At 41.0% G+C, this 19,649-nt stretch overlaps 2 protein-coding genes across 4 annotated transcripts; one reads left to right on the top strand and one right to left on the bottom strand.

The window, feature by feature from the left end:
• Positions 1 to 1,054: 1,054 nt before the first annotated feature.
• On the top strand, positions 1,055 to 12,707 carry saga (S-antigen; retina and pineal gland (arrestin) a). 3 transcript variants are annotated; one of them, XM_082513628.1, is made up of 16 exons: positions 1,055 to 1,232; positions 2,969 to 3,051; positions 4,915 to 4,975; positions 5,357 to 5,401; positions 5,694 to 5,893; positions 6,378 to 6,437; positions 6,522 to 6,589; positions 6,689 to 6,824; positions 7,018 to 7,102; positions 7,210 to 7,282; positions 7,731 to 7,868; positions 7,953 to 8,030; positions 8,411 to 8,425; positions 8,590 to 8,642; positions 9,197 to 9,206; positions 11,761 to 12,707. In XM_082513628.1, exons 2-16 carry the CDS (start codon positions 3,004 to 3,006, stop codon positions 11,885 to 11,887), a joined length of 1,197 nt encoding a protein of 398 aa, XP_082369754.1. In that variant the 5' UTR covers positions 1,055 to 1,232; positions 2,969 to 3,003; the 3' UTR covers positions 11,888 to 12,707. The 3 variants fall into 3 exon arrangements, with proteins under 3 accessions (XP_082369754.1, XP_082369756.1, XP_082369755.1); XM_082513630.1 differs by lacking the exon at positions 9,197 to 9,206; XM_082513629.1 differs by lacking the exon at positions 9,197 to 9,206 and having other exon boundaries at positions 8,590 to 8,656; positions 11,765 to 12,707.
• A 1,285-nt stretch (positions 12,708 to 13,992) lies between these two features.
• Positions 13,993 to 19,267, bottom strand: LOC309694299 (uncharacterized protein). Its single transcript, XM_082514275.1, has 5 exons — positions 19,204 to 19,267; positions 17,778 to 18,249; positions 17,489 to 17,569; positions 17,019 to 17,099; positions 13,993 to 16,614 (listed from the first exon to the last, which is right to left on the bottom strand). Exons 1-5 carry the CDS (start codon positions 19,225 to 19,227, stop codon positions 15,701 to 15,703), a joined length of 1,572 nt encoding a protein of 523 aa, XP_082370401.1. The 5' UTR covers positions 19,228 to 19,267; the 3' UTR covers positions 13,993 to 15,700.
• Positions 19,268 to 19,649: the final 382 nt, after the last annotated feature.

Genomic DNA, 19,649 nt, shown 5'->3' with positions numbered 1-19,649 from the left:
GTCCTCCATAAATCACATGGTTAAAGGAGCATTGGCTTTGTTTAAATGTAAACGTTAACCACTGTCTGCTTATTATATGTCTGATGTCATCGGTCATTTCTGGGTCCGAACACTGAGAGTTAAAAAAGCTCCAATAAAATGTAGGTATAAAAAATAGTGAACAAAATAAGATGCTGACCACCGTGATGCTGAAACTGAGGCTCCTAAATGGAGACACCTTGGCTGAGTCCATCTTTTAAAATGGTAAATGGCCCTTATTTGTATAGCGCTTTACTAGTCCCTAAGGACCCCAAAGCGCTTTACATATCCAGTCATCCACCCATTCACACACTGGTGATGGCAGCTACAATGTAGCCACAGCCACCCTGGGGCGCACTGACAGAGGCGAGGCTGTCGGACACTGGTGCCACCGGGCCCTCTGACCACCACCAGTAGGCAACGGGTGAAGTGTCTCGCCCAAGGACACAACGACCGAGACTGTCCGAGCCGGGGCTCAAACCGACAACCTTCCAATTACAAGGCGAACTCCCAACTCTTGAGCCACGATCGCCCCACTTTTAGATACAGTCTATGCATTTTTTTTTTACTCAGAAAAAAATCAAGCAAAAATGTTTAAGTGAAGCAAATATGTACAATTAAACCCAAAAGTAATCAATTAACACTTTTAATAAAGGATGTTTATAATAAATCTTATAATACAGATTATTATTTATTATCAGTCATTAACTTATTTTGTTAATGCTCATCCTTATTTTACATCACTTTCAAAACCTTCCACTGCATGAGCTGAAGTGCATAAATACATTTGCCCTGACAGAAATAATTCAGCACCTTAAATGTGTAAACCTGATGAAAGCTGAATGGGTTAAAAGAGATAACGTGAAGTAAAACACAGGCTGAAAGCACGTTTTGTTCCCTGCACCTCCTCACTCTGTCACGTCTGTCGGTCTAATCCAGCCTCGTTGTGCTGACCGAGGATAACCAGCTTCAATCCTCTCAGTCAGCTCATTCACTGAAGTCTGTCTCTGTCTGTCTGTCCATCTGTCTGCGCGTGGAGGTTTGTAGGTGAAGAAAGTGGGAGGGAGGTCCTCAGGGCTGGTCAAAGTTCACCGCTGGGTCACCTGATTGGCTGAGAGAAGCTGTGAAGGACAGCAGGCATTTACATATAGAGCCTCGGGGACAGACTCCTGTCTCCTCCTCTGATCCAGCCTCGGCACACCTGCGCACCACAGGTGAGTCCTCTGACACATCCAAGGTGTTCCTGTTTTATATTTACATTTGTAGATCCTGGAGGGTCTTTCAGATTAAACCTGTCAGTACAAAAGGAACTGTTATTAAACTGAGCTGCTAAAGTTTCCTCCAGGAGCCCTGAAAAGGAGCAAAAGCCTGTGATTCCAACAAAGACAGAGAGAGAGACAGAGAGAGCTCTGCTGTGAGAAACTTTAAAGACCAAATCAAAACAACAAAACGTGACACTTTATTTAATATCCTCAAAATTTCCCCTTGTGGGACTAATAAAGGTATCTTATCTATCTTATCTTAAAACAAAAAAAGTTCTTCTGCCTCTGTTTTATTATTCAGTTTTATAAACTAAAATAGACACAATTATCTTCAAAGTTCAGGATCAAAGGTTTCATGTTCAAGCTTAGAAATAAATAAAATACATAATTAAAACTCACTTTATCTGATTATTTGGGTGAAGTTTGTCACTTGGTTTTTTGTCACTTAATTTAAGACAAATATGGTTTTCAGGACTCAAATTAAAAAAAGTTTGTCCCTGAGTTTAAAAAGTAAATGTTTATTCTTCATATTGTAGGATAAATAAAACTAAAATTAAATAAAACTAACTGGGCTACACATGTGACATGTTTTATTTCTAAGCAAAAAATGATTTCTGGGACTTCAGACACATTTATGACTGAGCTTAAGAAACTACAGATTTCTCAAATTGTGGATGTTTTTTTTTTTTTTTTGCTGATTAGTTTTGATGTCATGAGAAATTATTTTGCATTAAAAAATCATCTTATTTCAGTCAGATTTTGGAATACAAATGAGTAGCACTGACACGTGCTCTTTATTCAGTTGTTGTAATTATTGGAAGTACGAAGTTTCTTCGTGGATGCAGACTTCCTCACGTCGCCCTGGACTGATTTTGAAGATGTCTGCAGGTGTAGCTTTCACTGAGACGAGGTCACAGACTTCTGAGAAGGTTTTAACAGGATTAACTGAGTTAAGTCTGATCAAACCTCTCGGTTATCTCAGGGTAATTAAATCAGCAAGGAGAAATCGTTTATCCGTGTGGATAGACAAACAAACAAAGACATAGATAAATAACACATCGTTAGTGAAAATGTGTCTTTTTGTACATATAATTCCATCCACCCGTCCATCCATGCATCCATCCATCCATCTTCTTCTGCTTTCAGTTCAGGGTGATAGGTGGGGTACACCCTGGTGTCTATCGCAGGGCTTGTATAAGAATAAATATGTACCTGAATGAACTTACAGTCCACATGTACATTGTGACAAACTGACTCATATTTCTCCCTGATTGACTTCCTGTTTTCTTCATCTTTGGTGTCCAAATCTCTCCTGGTTACTTTGAATCATCAGCAAAACATGTTTCTAGCAGTGTCACAGGAACTACTCACTACTTCTATTTTCAATTAGTGAAAATGTTTCTCACTGGCGATTTTTATGGAAACTGGCTTTTTTTTAGTGAAAGATATAACTGAGGTGTGTTTGTAGCTCACACGTGGAGGACAAAGACAATATTTGGTTGGCAAGAAAAGGTTTTACAGATTTTTAGTTCACCATCAACTTGACATTTTGTTATTTTGTTGAGTAAATCAAGAATTAGACAGAATGGAGGTGAAAATATGGAATTTGTTTTCAAACATTCTGAGTTTTAGAAGTTGCTGTGATGTCGCACGCTTTGCCAGTCAAGTTATTCCCTTCTTTCATTCAGGCACCGCGGACCAGCCTCCTTCAGTCTGAACCAAGATGAGCCCCAAAAATGTGATTTTCAAGAAGGTTTGCAAGGACAAGTCGGTGAGCTGGTTGAGTTTTCTCAGTAAAATTAGAACCGTGAGTGTTTTCCTGAAAGGTTTGTCCAGACTGAAAGGAGCTGACAGTCATGTTTATTCATGACTGTCAGCTGAAATGTTGCCATACAACTAAACTGCATTCTCTGATATTTATCAATGAAAAGCTTCATTTTCAAGACTTTTCTTTTTCTTTTGCTTCTTCCTCGTCCTTTTCTTTTCAACTCTGTACATCTACACTTTTGTTTTTGTTTTAGCCACATGACAAAGAGACACATTTACAGAAGCCAGAATCGTCTCATACGCTTGTTTTTGCCATTATAGAATTTCTGTTAAGAGATTTTTAATTTGGGAAACAGGTGGAGGTGAACCTGAATCATTTAAAGGTTGCCTTGTTGCCTCTCTGTGAGATCTATCATCAAAGGTTCTCTGAGCCTTAAACCTGTCTGAATGTGTCGTATTGTCAGTGTTAAGCTCGTCACCGGTGACGACCTCAGGGCATTAATCCAAACCCCGATGTTGCAATAAGCCCAACCCTAATAGCTGAGATTCTTAAATCTAACAAAGCAAACAGTTAAAACGAAACTTCAAATGTATAAATAGTAACAAGTCTCAGCTTTGAGGTGAGCGATGGAAGTGGCGAGCAAAGAATTCTTTTTATTGGCTGAAGCCTGGAACCAATCATCAGCAACAAAAGACAAGTGATGTCATTTGTATGTAGTCATGGCTTTATGGTTAAATTGTGGCACAGGCCTAAATCTAACTGCCACAGTGGCATTCTACCACCAGCAGTAATATCCTGTGTAATCACACTACACTGACCAGCACAACGAGGATGTCCCAGTGAAGAAGCAGGCTGTGGTTGGAGTGGAAATATAACTCTTCTGTGTATAGAAGACATCATTTCCGACGCCCTTCTCTCTCTCCAGAGTTTCAATGAAAGTAACTTTAATTCTGTGAAGCAGCTCAGCTCACTGATCCTCTGAAGGTTGACACGACAACGTGAGCTGATTTATGATGGCTTTATTGCAGCGAGGGCTTCGCTCTGTTTATCGAGCACATGTCTGACCTCAGTACAGCCTGTGCTGAGCTCTGTCAGATAAGATGAGGCCTTCTCCCACAGGCTGGGAACACCTGGATAACAAAAACATCATGCCTGTCGGAAATGCTAACGCTCAGGTGACACTGCTGGAGAGCGCTTTGTCTTTTATGAATTATTAGAAAAGATATGAATCTGAATAAATAATAACAAAGAATGAATTATTCATTATATGTTAACTTCATATTTACCAAAATGCTTCCATCACTTTAGCGTTTGCAGTTTGTCTGTTTCACATCAGTCTGAATATTATCGAGTTTTTAATGTAAACATTTTTTTCTAATTTTTTTTCATTATTTTCATTTTTTAAAACAATATTCTTGTTCAGTTATTCTAAATAAACAACAACAAAACACCAGAAACAATGAATATGTCATCAGCTGGTCAGTCTCATCACACAGTTTCTGCTGAAAGGCTGAATTCACTTTAGAATTATCAGCTGAAAGTTTCTTGACTGATATGTTTCCTCTGACCTCACCTCTAACTTCTTTCGAGTGTGTGGGAGTCCCTCCAACCAGCCCACGTGTACTTTCTGCATTCGTTTGTTCTTCAGGAGGATCAGATATCAGACCTGTTGTGATGCCGACTCGGATTTATTAGTTGAGCTATGTCCCACCTGAGCTGCAGGTGTCTGGACTCAGATCACGGTCATTGTAGACCTCGGTCATTAAGCAAATTGGAGCAGACAAACTGGACAAACTGAGGTGTGTTTAGCATCAGCGGGTGATGCTTCCTGGATGTGGTGTTTCAAGACTTTCTTTCCTCCTTCAGGTTGGAGTCTACATGGGGAAAAGAGACTTTGTGGACCGTGTTGATTCTGTGGAACCACTGGGTGAGTCTGTTGTTTAAATGGGGGAAAAACCTCGACATTGCCTGTGATGTAGCGCGGACCCCAGCACTGATGCTGCAGAGCCTTTGGCTTGTTTGGGGTTTTTCTGTTCAGTTGAATTTTCTGTGTAATTTACTGAACTCAAAGTTGAGAATAGAAACATGACAGCTGGACTTCTGGTAAATCAAACTAATAATCAAAGTAAATAACCAGCACAAATTAAAATAAATGGCATCTATATTGTCCAGCTATATTAGCATATGGATTGAAACTTTATTGCATCTGTTTATGTCTTTACGTTGCTGTTTGAATATTTTGATCATCCTTTTACATGAAAGTGTAAATTTGTTTTATTGAAAATCTAATTTTTTTTATTACCACTAGATGGCGTCATCCTCATTGACCCGGAGGCCCTGCAGGGGAGGAAAGGTCTGTACAAAACACCAGAGCTCATTTTATTGGACAGTTTCTTTTGCATTTATGTCCATGGCCACAGCCACACTGGATTAAAAGAGTTACATTTAGATTCATTATTTTAGCTACAGTTTCCTGATACTCAGCCTGACGGGTCTTTGAAAAGTTGCTTCTCATTGTTTTTTGGTTAAATATGAAAATAACGAAATCGCTGCCTACCTGACTGTTTGAACTCGGATTCAAAGAGATTCCAGTCATATAAATATAAAGCAGATTTTTGAACTGATTTGTCTCTTCTGCCCTCTAGTGTTTGTCACGCTGTCGTGCACCTTCCGCTACGGCAGAGATGACATGGATGTGATGGGAATCGCCTTCCGCAGGGAGCTGTACCTGGCCACCCGGCAGGTGTACCCGCCCCTGCAGGACCGCGAGAAGGGTATCCACACCAGAGTCCAGGCCAAGCTCCTGCGCAAGCTGGGAAACAACTCATACCCGTTCTTCTTCGAGGTGACACTTCAGCGGCACTGCAGACAGGCAGAAACTTCAAATAGAAATAAACTGAAAACAGCCAAAGTCCTGAGTTTAAATCTGCTGAAGTAAGCAGGGAAAAGTACTCAGAGATGGATGAGATGAAGACAAAAAAATCCTTTTAAGCACACAGTGCAACATGGACAGGAACTACAGCCTTAGGAGAAAATCAGATAGACATTCAGGTGCATGCATGTTGGGTTAAAGTCATGTTTTTGCCAAATCTCAGGTGTGTGGTGAGATTTTGTGGCAGAAAGAATAAGAATAACTGAGACGGCTCGACGTTCTGCTACCTGAGCTGAACGTTAAGGCCCAGTGTGGTGACATCATCACTGTAACCGTTAAGGACAAGTGACTGGTTCATGGATCACAGACAGACGTTAACATGCTGGCACATAAGAGGAAATGAATGGTTCTGTCTCAGTCTCCATACAGTACATACGTTTGTTTTTCTTCTTTGCAGTTCCCCGATAACCTGCCGTGCTCAGTGGCCCTGCAGCCAGCACCCAGTGATGTCGGAAAGGTAAGATTCAAACTCATGAGTCAGCAGTGATGACACGGATGCCTCACAGGCTGGTGAAGCATTCTCGTCTCTCCTCTTCTGCAGCAATGTGCTGTGGAGTTTGAGATTAAGGCGTTCAGCGCTGAGAGCCAGGACGCCAAAGTACGCAAACGGTGAGTGTCAGCAGGTCCGATCGGACGGTAGGAGCCGGGAACACAGCTGGAAGTGAACAATATCTAATGTGGATGATTTTGTCCTCTTTGGTACAACAGGAGCACAGTGAAGCTGATGCTCAGGAAGGTGCAGTACGCTCCGGAGGGCGAGGGGATAGCGCCCTCTGTCGAGACCACCAGGGACTTTGTCATGTCGGACAAACCGCTGCAAGTCAAGGCCAGTTTGGACAAAGAGGTGGGTCCAAAGTCTGAAGCTTCAGTTGATCAGATACTTCATAGCTTTGGCGTGTTTTTCTCTGCTACTCAAACATGAAGGGTTTGGCGGGTTTTCATTGTTGGTTTCTGTGACTTTTTCAACTAGTTTTTGATCAGTTTCAGGGAATAATCCTGACACTGCTCACGTCCTCCGACCCTGTGTCCTGTTTCAGGTTTACTATCACGGTGAGCCCATCAAAGTTCACGTTAGCGTCACAAACAACTCCAGCAAGAACATCAAGAACATCATCCTCTCCGGTAAACGCGACACTTAAGAGCTCATTTTATTTCTCAGAGGTTCATGTGGAAACACATCAGAGTTGATGTCTTAAACATCATGTCTTTTTGTGTCTTGTCTTTCCCAGTTGACCAGATTGCCAACGTGGTTTTGTACTCCAATGACAGCTATGCCAAATGTGTGGATATCGAGGATTCTGGGTAAAAGTCAGGACACACTGAACTCATCATCTTACCTGTATCGTGCAGTTTATCTTTTTCTCCCAAAAAGAAAAACTGACTTCCACACGAGCAGGTTAATCATTAGATATTGAAATATTATTTTTATCCTTTTATTCTTTTTAGGATAAATTTGAACAAAGTGGACAGAAAATACAGACGCTTCCTTCAGTTGTTTGATCTGAACCATTGCAATCCACTTTTAATCAGAATCGATTCGAATTAACAAGGATCAAATTGTTTATTGTGCTTTTCATCATATTGTTAGACACCGTCAGGTTCATTGTACCTTATAGTTCTGATCTTTTAAAGTAAATTAACAGGACTTCTCAGAATTTTGTAAAAAATGTAACATTAAATTTTGCTGATATTTTAACCTTTTGATTATTTTGTGTGTTTCCTTTAAAGCTTATCTGTTCTTTCTTGTCAGGGACTCGGTGTCTCCTGGAGCGACGCTGCAGAAAGTCTACACGATGCTGCCTCTGCTGGCCAACAACAGGGAGAGGAGGGGCATCGCTCTGGATGGCAAACTGAAGCATGAAGACACCAACCTGGCCTCCTCGAGCATGTGAGCAGTCAGTCAGCTCCAAACGCTGATGCTCAGTTAGGATTAAAAAAAAAAAGATGCTTTCAATCATTTTTTCCGTTTCAGTGTCAAAGACGGCGTGCTGAAGGAGGTTCTGGGGATCATGGTCTCGTACAGAGTCATGGTGAAGCTCATCGTTGGAGGGTCAGTCTCTCCTCTTCATGTGTTTGAAATGTGGCTTCATTTCTTTTAGTATCCTGAAAAGTGTTTTGCATTTCTTTCTGAGGATGAGATAAAAAGCAGGCAGATGATGAGCGGGCAGAGCCAGTGTTGCTCTCATCGTCTATTTGCTTTGATTTTCTTTGATTCGTTGTGGTGCTCACTGCTGCTTAAGAGCTCCAATTTTCTTCATGTTACTCTGATAAATCTGAGCCAACCTGTGACCTGAGTATCCTAAAAATGTGCGTAGAGGAATGAAAAGCACTGAAACTGAATGTACTCGTGTTCAAACGTCCTGTCCTTGTTGTCACTGCATGTAAACGTGTTTCTATTTGCTCTGATCTTTGTCTCCAACACGCTCACAGGATGATGGGCTCGAGGTGAGTTCATGTGTCCTTGTTTTCACTGATAGTTACTACGATGTTCAGTTTCTAGGATCAGCAGTATTGCTCAACATGAGCTGAAGACACTCAGCAAACTGCTGCAGGATGAATCAGACATTAAATGATGAGACAGAAATGTTTGTTCTGCTTTTACTCTGCAGCGAGGTCGGTCTGGAAGTTCCCTTCAAACTGATGCACGCCAAACCAGACGCAGGTAAAACTGCAAATGTCCTCATGTTTACAGCAGCTGTGCACATCTGTACCACTGCAGGTTCTTTACTTCAAAAGTCAAACCAGATCATTATATAGACAATATTATATCAGTATAACACATATGCTTATATACAGTTTTATATGTATTAAAAGAAATTAAGTTGCAAAAAAAAAACAGTTAAAGAAATGTAAAATTTTCCAGCGTGAGTAACTCAGCACGAAAGGAAAAGATTTCCTGAATCCTCAGTGGTTCTCAAAGTGGGAGGTAACGCCCTCTGTTGGGTCTTAAAAGAACTGCAGTTTATTTTCATAGTAAACCGATTTCAAGTGAAAACAGATCAAATAAATTAGTCAAGTCTTAAATGTCAACATTAAAGATTTGACTAAGGTGGATATCAGATAACAAAGGGTTTAAATTTAAGGTTTGGTTGGGCCAGATCTGAAACTGGTCCGTGTGAGGTTCACGAGAGACGCTCAGAGAAAACAAAGTTGTGTTCATTTTGTAGAAATTTGTTCAAACTTCTTTGTTTGTTTTTTCTTTATTGCTGCCATCAGTGAAGGAGAGGTAAATATGCAAAATAATTTCTGTTTATCTGGTCGTGTGTAACTTTGAAACATGTTTTCCATCGACACAGCACTGGTGCGTAATCCACAACATGTCGATAGCTCTGCTGGAAACACTTGCATGAGTACCTACTGCAAGAATATTAACAACTGAAAAAAAGTTAAATTTAAAAAGAATATAAACAACGATTTTATCCCCGTGGAAGACACCCTGAATTGTTCTAGTGATTATGCGCCGTGTTGGTTGGAAGAGACTGAAGCAGTGAACACGATCGAGTCAGAGGCAGCAGATTAGCTGAGGATGAACATCGTCATGCTTATTGTGCCCGATGTTGCTTTTGTTCCTTTATATCCAGGGACAGGATTGAGTTTCGGGATCTTTATCTCTTCATCACCATTTTTAAGGGCTTCCTCTCTGCCAGCTCCTGTCCTCATCAGCAGTATCAGCTTCCCTTTGTTTGTTCTTCAGTGTTCGGTGTCTTTGTGTCCTCTTTCCTTCACAGTGTGAGAAATGGCTGAGAGGTCAATCCAGTCTTTTTATTTCCATCTTTTCCTTCACATCAGTCGATCAGATTACCAGAGTGACAGAGCAGATTAAAACCGAAGAAAAGCCCAGATAAGAAAAAGTTCATCAGATTAGAAACAAAAATGGAAAATAATGAGGACTCCTAGTCGAAGACAGCTAACTGAACATCCTCTCTGAGAGAATCTTTTCAATCACATAATGAGGCAGTCACGTCATTTAAGACAAACGGGGCCTCGTTTATCTTCGGTCACGTGATGTTCTGAAGCACGATACGGGCCTCGGCACAGGCTTCGTTTGGACACGCAACATCGACGTAACATCACACTTGGAAACAAAAAGCTAACACAGCTGGTTGGAAGCTCTGTGTGGCCTCCCTGACACGTTTTCTGGTTTATTCATAGCAGAACATGTGAAGAAACTGAAAATACCACCTTAAAGCTCTGTCAGGATGGCAGTAATCTAATACTTTTTACAGTATGTGGTTGGAGACGGACAAAAACTGCCAAACAAACACTAACAAGTATTTTGTTTTACTGTTAATGTAAAAAAAAAAGGTTCATGGTTTTTAAGTTTCCTCCATTGTCACAGCAAACCAGTGATAAAATGTGGACAAGTTTAAAACTGAAAACAAGGTGAAGGTTAGAAAGTTGTACCCACCGAAACTGCCAATCACGCGCTTCATGTTCAAGTTCTCCAAGCTTTTTAACTTTTTTCCTGAAATAATTTCTAATTCTTCTGATTCCCTCAGTGCTGAAGAGATGAAGACTTGGGAAAAAATGACATACTGCTAAAAACCATCTCTTTCTCCTTTTTAGGATGAATCTCAGCATGTTTCATTATTGTGGATGAATGGGTCACAGCGTAAAGTGGGAGAAAAATCTCCTTCACACAGTCTAGTATATGTGACTAGATGGTAAAGACAGTAAAGGTTTACTAAGAGTCGTGCTGATGTGGTCTGAGGTCAGACACATCTGGGCTGCGTCAGTTCAGCTGCAGCAGATGTTGTGTGGGCTGTTTGTGGGTCAGATGCCACCTCAAACCTGACATACAGCGATTGTGAGGTGGACCTGGGCTCCATCGGTTAACACAAGGCCAAACGTGACAAAGAAGAAACGGGAAATACATCAAAGTGTTGCTCTGTGGATGCTCAGCTGAAGTCTTAGGCTACGTTCACACTGCAGGCGACTTTTCTGACCCTGTGCGACCCATATCCCATCATGGTGTGACGGTGTGAACGGCACAAATCCGATATTTTCAAATCCGACCTGGGTCACTTTCGTATGTGACACTGAATCCGATACATATCTGATGTTTCAGAAAGCGACTGCTGTTTGATGGTCATGTCGCATTAAATCCGTCTTTTACATCACCGACACAAGACAAAAGCTAATTATCAGCCCCGGAGAAGACAAACGAGAAAGCATGGCGGCGTGTTTGTCTTGAGATCCTGAAATGGTGGATGAACTCCGTGTCAGTGAAGCATCTCACGTCCCAATCCCACCACTGCTGGTTCCGACTCCGTGTCCATACATACCTCTGCACGGAGGCAGCAGCCACTGCTCCAACAAGGCCATTGTTAAAGCACGGGCTCTCTGTTTTTCTGTGTCCTTCTTTCTCTAATGAATCTGTCAAAATTCTGTCGGTTACGACTGTGCAGAAATTGACAGACTGCTGCAACAACACCTACTAACTCTGTAGCCGCTATTTTTCCGTGAACAGAGCGCACTGAGTACGACGTCTTCTTTTGCGCATGCAGGCCGCTTTGAGGGCCGTGAACCGTTCACACTAGAGTACGTTTGCTGTCACATTTTATTTGTAGGGTAAGAAACCAGACAAAATAATTGGATTTAATCAAAAAATCGGAATTCAGCATCAGGACCGGCAGCGTGAACGTAGACTAAGTCTGTAGTTTGTGCTGTCTCGTTTCCCAGCTTTCCCCATCCTGCTCTGTGTCCCTGATGTGATAACTGTAGGGCTGATGTGCTGCTTTAAACACTAACTTTCTCTGAAACGCTGCTGCTGTCTGTAGTGAGCAGGAGGAGGAGATTGTGTTCGAGGAATTCAAGCGCTCCTACCTGAAGGGGATCATCGGCGATGATGACGACGAGGAAGGCAACGTTTCGGGTGGTGACGACATGGCGCCCAAAGAGAAATAGAGGAGAGAGAGTGAAAGAGGGTGAAACAAAGAATGCTGGGAGTTTGAGTTTGTGCTAGAAAAAGATTTAAAGGCGCATACCTGTGGTTGTGCATGTTTAACCTTCAGGTGTATTTTACATCACTGCAGGATGTTTTCATCCATCATCTCTATTTGATCTTCTGCTTGGTCTCCTTCAAGCTCCTGAGGAAACAAATATCTGTTTAGGTTCCAGATTTTGTGCTTTTGTTCATCAGGGCATAGCTGAAAAAACAAACCGGTGACCTAAAGCGAGATAAATGCGGCACAAACCTGCAGTGCTGCAGAATCGCTTTGAGTTATTACCTTTGTAACTGCTTGTAAACACGTGGTTTCAGCCAGATTCAGAAATAAATAAATCCAACGTCTAAACCAATAGTCAGAGTCTTTAGACACCAGTGGACTTCAGATGTTAACATCAGATCTGAGGACAGAATAAAGACTTGGTGACAAATAATTTGAAGCTAGCATCCTGTTAAAATGCAGAACCACAGAAATGATCCTGATATTAAAAGTTTAAAAAAATCCTTTAACATTATTTAAAGGTTTGTTGTGTAGTGCTTTTGTTTTTTGGCTCCACTCTTCATGTTCAGATTTAAAGTCATTTCTGTGTCTTTTGAAAACTGCTGCAGACAGTTTCTGTTTTAATGAGGCTGAAACTGATTATAAAGGTGTTTCTGACTTTGAGTTCAGATTTACTGTAGAGACACTGATGTAGAAGGATCAATTCAATCTGGCCCTCAAACCAGACGTGTTTGTGCGACAGTGCACGTTTAACTCTGACAATAAAGCTAATTTATTCATTTCTTTGTTTCTTTGCTCATTTTCTGGTTTAAAGTTCTGAATGGCTGAAATGTGGGCGGGGCAGGAGCCGACGACTGGATCCAGCTGTTGTGTTACTGAGTCTTTATCTTACAATATAAAGTGCCGTGAGGCGACTGTTGTTGTGATTTGGTGCGATAAATAATGAAACTAAATTGAATGAAATGTTAAATAGATGAAGGATGTGGAAAATATGGATTCAGTCTCGGTCCTTCTCACCACTGTACAATAAATATTAAACCTGTTTATTTGTTAGTATATTTAATCAAAGTGTATTTACCTTCATATTAATTTAGCTCAAATATTCAGCTTTTACTTCCTGGTTCTTATGTGTGACGGTCATGTGAGAAACAGAGGACTGATGTGGCATTCTTTAAAAAAGTGCTTTGATATTTTTATTCTGCAGTTTCATCATCATCATCGTTTATATAGCGCTTTAAAAACACACCAAAGTGCTGAACGATAGAAACATAATAGATACCATAAGAATAATAAATACGATAAAATAATAAACATAGCGAAAACAATAAAATATAAGTAAATACAAGTCAGTCAACCACTGAGTCAAAAGCCAGTTAATAAAAATGCATTTTCAATCTGGATCTAAAAACCAGCCCTGATGTGAAGATTCGGTTTAATGTGAATTGTTTTTAAAGCCGTGGAGACTCTTCGTTTATTGTGTCGTTCTCCAAGCCCGTCGATTCCTGCTGAAGTCTTTGCAGATGCATGTTCTAACAACAAATCCTGGTCATCAAATTGAACTAGTGCAGCATTAATTATTAACGTGGACATTTCACACCCCTGCTGATCCAGTTACTCAGGCTCCCAATTAACATTAAAATATTAGAAATTAAACCTCAGTGATTTCCTTCCAGCTCAGACTCTTCATCAGCAGATCTACATCAGCTCACACTGCACCGGACTCTTAACAGCATTCAAAACAAAACTTTTGTTATTGTGTGAGGTGAGTGTGAGTGTCATGAAATGCACAGCTAAACAAAATGTTGTATTCTTTTTGTAACAATCCATATTTAACAATCACCTTAAGTGAAAAATGATCATCGTTGGAGATTTTTTATTAGCAGATGAATTTGCAGTAAGTGCTGAATCAGAATAAACTGCAGTGTGTTAAAGTTTAGAGTTTGTTGGGAGCAGCCAGGCTCAATGTCTGGTTTTGCTCTGCACACGAGATTCATGTCACAAGTTAATTTTTGGACCAGGGGACCCAGAAAATGTGCTGCTGCTGAAAATAACTCAAACACAAAGTTTAAGTGAAAGTTTTTAATTTCAAACAAAGCCCACGATGCACAGATCGCAACAACCTGAAGCACAAACAGGCGACACGGTGTGGTCGCTGAAAGCACCTCAGAGAAGGTGAACGATGCTTTAACCTGTTACACATGCAACACACTCCGTTTACTGTCTGAATCCAAACACACGTCCAACATCACCTGATGGTGTCGCAGGTTTTACAGATTATACCTTTTACAAAGTGGAAGTTTAATGTTGCGAGACATCAGGCAGTGATAGTTTCATAGGAAGCTTCATTGTACAACCTTTGTTTTAAATCATATAATAAAAAAATAAAACCTTAAAAATAGCGAGAAAAGCCTTTAATCAGTTATCCTACATTCAAAATTAGATTTTCTTCAAAATTAAGAAAACATTAAGAAAATAATGGCACGTGTTCTCACTCTTTATATCTTTTAAAATATTCATGTGTACTGTGGAGATCTGTGGAGATTATGATTCTTTTACTTGATGAACCTGAAGAGAATTTCACTGATTTTGTGGAGAATTTGCCGGCACGTCTCATTGCCGTGTCTTCAGCCTTCTTCATTTCTCAACGTCTCGTTTGCGTCACAGCTCTGTTCCCGCTCCTTCACTGTAAACCTTTTAAAACCTACATCTCAACAGACCTGTGGTGATGTTATTCCATCGCCTGCAGCTGATCCAAATTTTTCATTTTCTATCAAAAATATTAAAACCTCTGTTGCTAAATGAGCTTTCTAACAAAAGGGCGCTCTAACAGTTGATTAGTGCATGATCAAATGCTGGCATATACAAGCCCAGATGCATTTTCATATGAGTGTTGAATCATAGCCACATTTAAAAGGAGGGTATTATGGCTGTTCAATTTTCTTTCTTTTTTCCAATTGTGTGTCAGCTGATCCCAGCGGTCACTGGGTGTGAGGCAGGATACATCCTGGACAGGCCTCCAATCTGTCACAGGGAATACACATCCTGTCTTTAAACTGTTGCAAGAAGACAGATAACTGAGAGGTTCGTCAAAGTCAGTAAGCACAAATCATTCAAATAGTGATTGAAGATATTTTAGTCGGAACCAGTACTTGAAGCCACTAGCATTACCAGTAAAACAGGACTTGATTTTAGGGGGAGTTTATTTTTGTCTCATCCAAGTGTGACATAAGAGACGAGAGATGTTTGCAGTCAGGAGAATGTTTGTTAGACATATGACTTCCAGGTGAAAACCTTTTAAAATTAGTATTCTGCAACATTGTAACGCTTTTTTATTTCATTTGACTTGTTTTTATTGTCCCAGGAAGAGTTGGAATTAAGGTTCATTTAGACATCGTTTGACAATAATTGCCTGGATATGCTAACATGCTAAGTGTTAAACAAATACTTCAAGAAGGATTTTGTGTGTTTATTGTTTGGGGTTTTTTGCTGGCCTTTCCTTTTATGTGATGCCAGCTTCAACAACCAAACAGAATTAGATTTAACCCAAGAAATAAAACCTGATTTTTTTAATTGAGTAGTAACTACAGTGTGGTACAATGGTCCTACAGTAGAACTTGTATTCAGCATAACTCTGGTAGAAAAACCTATTTTAACAATTGTCATTGCTTCATTGATAGAATACCCCTCCTTTAAAACTTGCAGTTATAAAATCACTGAGAATTTGATTGGATGCTTGTTGTGCCTCATCTATAACTGTGCAACTGAAAAGAAACTAATTTGGTGGAGTGGTGGTAGGGTCGGGACCATCCCAGCTGTAGCTTCCATGACGTGACTGTGGGAGGTAGTGATGTCTGCCCAGAGGAAATTCGCAGGAGTCGGGGTGCAGCAGATACCCAGAGAACGTGCTAGTGCTTTCATTATCAGTGTACATGCCATTGGTGGTGGGGTCCTTCACCTGCAGCCAAACCTGGTCTCCCATGTAGAGCTGGAGGACCACCGTGTGGCTTGTGGTGGATGGGAAGGTTCCTTCTGTTATTTTAGCCACAGGGTAGAAATTGCGGAACAGGCCGACTTTAAGCGGTTTCACAGCAACTGACAGGTGAAAGGAGAAGACGTAGGTGCCGTTGACGGGGGCTATGTAGATGCCGTTTCGGTTAAGGTGGTTTTGCTGGTTGGTAAGGATGTGTGGGAAAGGAATGGGAAAATTGTGAGCTGGAAATGACTCGTTGATACAGGCGGAGAATGCTGACTGGATGGCTGGAGAGCAGGGCCCAGGTGGCCCCATGAGACCCATATCACCCTGGTTGCCTTTTGACCCCATGGTGCCCTGTATACCCTGGGAACCAATATCACCCTTGTCCCCTTTGTCTCCCTTTTGCCCTGGTTTGCCATCAGCACCATTTGTTCCATTTGTGCACTTACACACCCCCTGCTCACCTCGATCACCCTTCTCACCATCGTTGCCAGGGTTTCCAGGCAAACCCATGTCACCCCTATCACCTTTTATGCCCCTGGGTCCATCAGGACCCTGCACCCCTGGCAGGCCACGGGCTCCAGCTGGTCCAGGTGGTCCTTGAGTACCAGGTGCACCTGGCACACTCTCGCAGGTGGCAGGGCATATACCAGATTCCCCCTGAGGGCCCGATGCACCAGGGGGTCCCATTGATCCTTGGTCCCCTTTGTCCCCTGGAAACAGCCACAGCATACATCAAGAATACGATCAAGTTTAACACTTTATTTTACTGAACAATTTCCAACAGTATTTACTCAGGTGGGTTAAATCCTAAAGAATCCCCACATTTCTCTCCATTTTCTGTATGTAGACTGATGAAGCTGGCCAGTTTGCCCAGAATCCATCAGGATCTTTCCAGGATGTACTTTGGAATTACAATCTTCCACTCAAATCATCTCATTTTTATGCCTGAACCCAAACCTTACCCACCCTGTACTAATGTTAAATCATTAAACCATCATAAAATTACATTCACACAAAGCACTGACAGGTATTATTTCCTGCTTTAATAATATCCATGTATTACCAATCACGCTTTAAATAGGGTGACCTTCTCCATAATGCCATGTAGACCCACCTTTAAATCCCCGATCTCCCTTTGTGCCAGTGAAACCTTCTGCACCTTGCATTCCCTTTTCCCCCATTTCTCCCTTCTGGCCTGTAAACAGAGAAGACAAAGGTGAGTTGATATTTTATTGAGTGAAAAACCAACAATTCTAAGTTTAAGCTTATTAGCTTTTTTGAAAGATACATTTAAAGATGACAACAGGTTAGAGGAACAAAAAAGAAAAAAATGAGATTCAGTTTGTGGTGTTTTAAGGTGGATTTCATTCAGTATCGATAGAAAAGTACGTGAGGAGAAGAAACATAAATTCAAATCACAGGAAGTCAGTGTCTCATTTTCTTCCCCTCTTAATTTCAGCGTTGCTTTGTGTTGCAACTCGGTTTGATTAGTTCAGTCTGGAAAGTAAAAAAAACACCTTTATGTTAAAGACCCTGATTATTGTAAATGTGCTTCTTCACACACCCCTCTGGTGTGTAACTCACCTTTTATCCCCTGAGAGCCTGTAAACCCTCTGGGACCTGGAAACCCCATCAATCCTCTACTTCCAGCGCTCCCGGGAGGACCTGATCAAAAGTTAAAGACAGGTTACTTTCAATATAATCAGATATTTGAATTTGAATTAAATCACTAAAGAGGAATCATCCTCCAAACCTTGCTGTCTGCCTTGCTTCAAACTTTAAATCCTTGACATTTGTTCAGACATTAATGATTTTCAAGTTTTACATTTTAATCGTTGTTTTTAGTTTGAGGTGCTTTGAGTGATCAGGTTACCTGGAAGACCTCGGTCTCCGCGGTCTCCTTTGGGTCCTACGGTTCCTTTGCAGTATTTACAGATGCAAAAAAATGGAATCTGGTCGGCGGGCGGGGGTACCGGTGCATTTAGCAGCATGTCACAGATTGTTGTGTCAGGCATGGGTGGTAAAGGTATGTTACTGACCCCAAACACCCTGGGCATGTTGGGACCTTCAGAGTTGTTGCCATAGTGTGGAAATGGGGGTCCTGTTGGAGGCATCATAAGAGGCCCTCTGCGTGCCTCAGGTGGCCACGATGGGATTCCCGTTGGGTGATCAGTCTTCTTAGAAGTCTCATTAAACTGCCTGTCAACTGATTCAGGCCAGTGGTGGGTGTTGGGATCATATGTGGAGCCTTCCTCTTCACTAATGTATTGTCTGGTGTAGTTTTGCACCCACATGGCTGAGCAGAGGGTGGACAAGACAAGCAGTCCGAGCAACCTCGTCAGCATCTGGAGAAGGAAGAAGGAAGAAGATGCATTTGGTACTTAGAGGTCAGAAATGTAAAATCTGTTGTCAAACATCCTGAGAGTGTAAAGATACTAAAACAGGACTGATGTGATCGCATCTCTCGAGCTCTGTCGTGTTCAGTGGATTTCATGTTCAGTAGTAAACAGGCCGTTATTAAAGTAATTCAGACCCGATGAGATAAAAGTGCACAAAATAGTCTTGTTTTCAAAAAAATATTAAATAAGATTTGCTTCTGAAACTATTTAAACACGACTGCATTAGATTTGAGCTGCGCTGTTCAAAATGCAAGAAATAAATATTCAAGAAATGGAAAACTCTTTGCAAAAGACTTGATAATGAAGAGAACCAGCTGATTGTTAACAGTTTCACAACTGATGATTTCTGTTTTTAGATCAACTAAATAAAATGATGCTGTTGCAAAAAGGCAGCTTTTAAGAGAAGCCAACATTCCAGTGTTGGAGTGTTCAGGTACATGCATGTGTCATCAGCACAGAAACGCTAAGAGACGCTGTGTCTGTGACATTTATGCCCCGAGTGGAGACGAGAAGAGCATGAAATCGATCCCAGAGCTGGCCCCTGTGGCACACCACACAGATATAAAAACATTTACTAAATAAGTGTCCTATGTGACAAACGCTAACAAAAAACTGTGGACACTCAACACGATGCCCTCACGGACACATCCTGGTCTGTTTCATAAAATCAGTTTTAAATAATCATTCAAGTCCGACAAAAGATTTGTGAACTAAAAACATTAAAATGTTTTAAAAACACAATTTTTACTGTCACTTGTATAAAAAGTTTTCAGTCTGGATGAAACAGGCAGTTGAATTTTGAAATTTTTAGTCTTTTTTGATGCATACGTTTAAAAAAATAACCTAAATTGCTCTCAGACTTGAAAATAAAATCCTCTGAGATGCTTTGGAGAGACTCACCGCCACATCCGAGTTGTGCTGCATCTTCTGGAGAAGCAGATTTGGGAAGATGAGCAAGCTGGAAGAGGCTTTGATGCATTTATAAGCCTCGGCCAAAACAAAATATCTTTCAGGTTCAGTCTCACCTGCAGACAAAGGCTGGAAACACGGGGAGGAGGGCAGCTACAGCAGGGATGTCTATTGTGAAGAAGAACTGGGCGTTCTGCCTGCGACATGATACAGAAAGAAGAGATGATTCTCTGTTTATCGTGCCATCTTTCTCCACCCTCCATTTTCTCTCATCCTTTAAAAAACACATTTAATATTTAATATTTCCTTTCCACACCTCTAGCTGAAGCAATCACACCAATAGTGACATAAAAAAACCTAAACAACATGAAAGACTAAAGAAAATGAGTCTGTTTAGTTTTCTTAGAATCAAACCATTGATGTGTATCTGTGCAACT

Source organism: Aulonocara stuartgranti (assembly GCF_965226115.1).
Source record: "Aulonocara stuartgranti genome assembly, chromosome: 18".
NCBI lineage: Eukaryota > Metazoa > Chordata > Actinopteri > Cichliformes > Cichlidae > Aulonocara > Aulonocara stuartgranti.
This window is presented reverse-complemented; position numbering and strand designations above follow the sequence as displayed.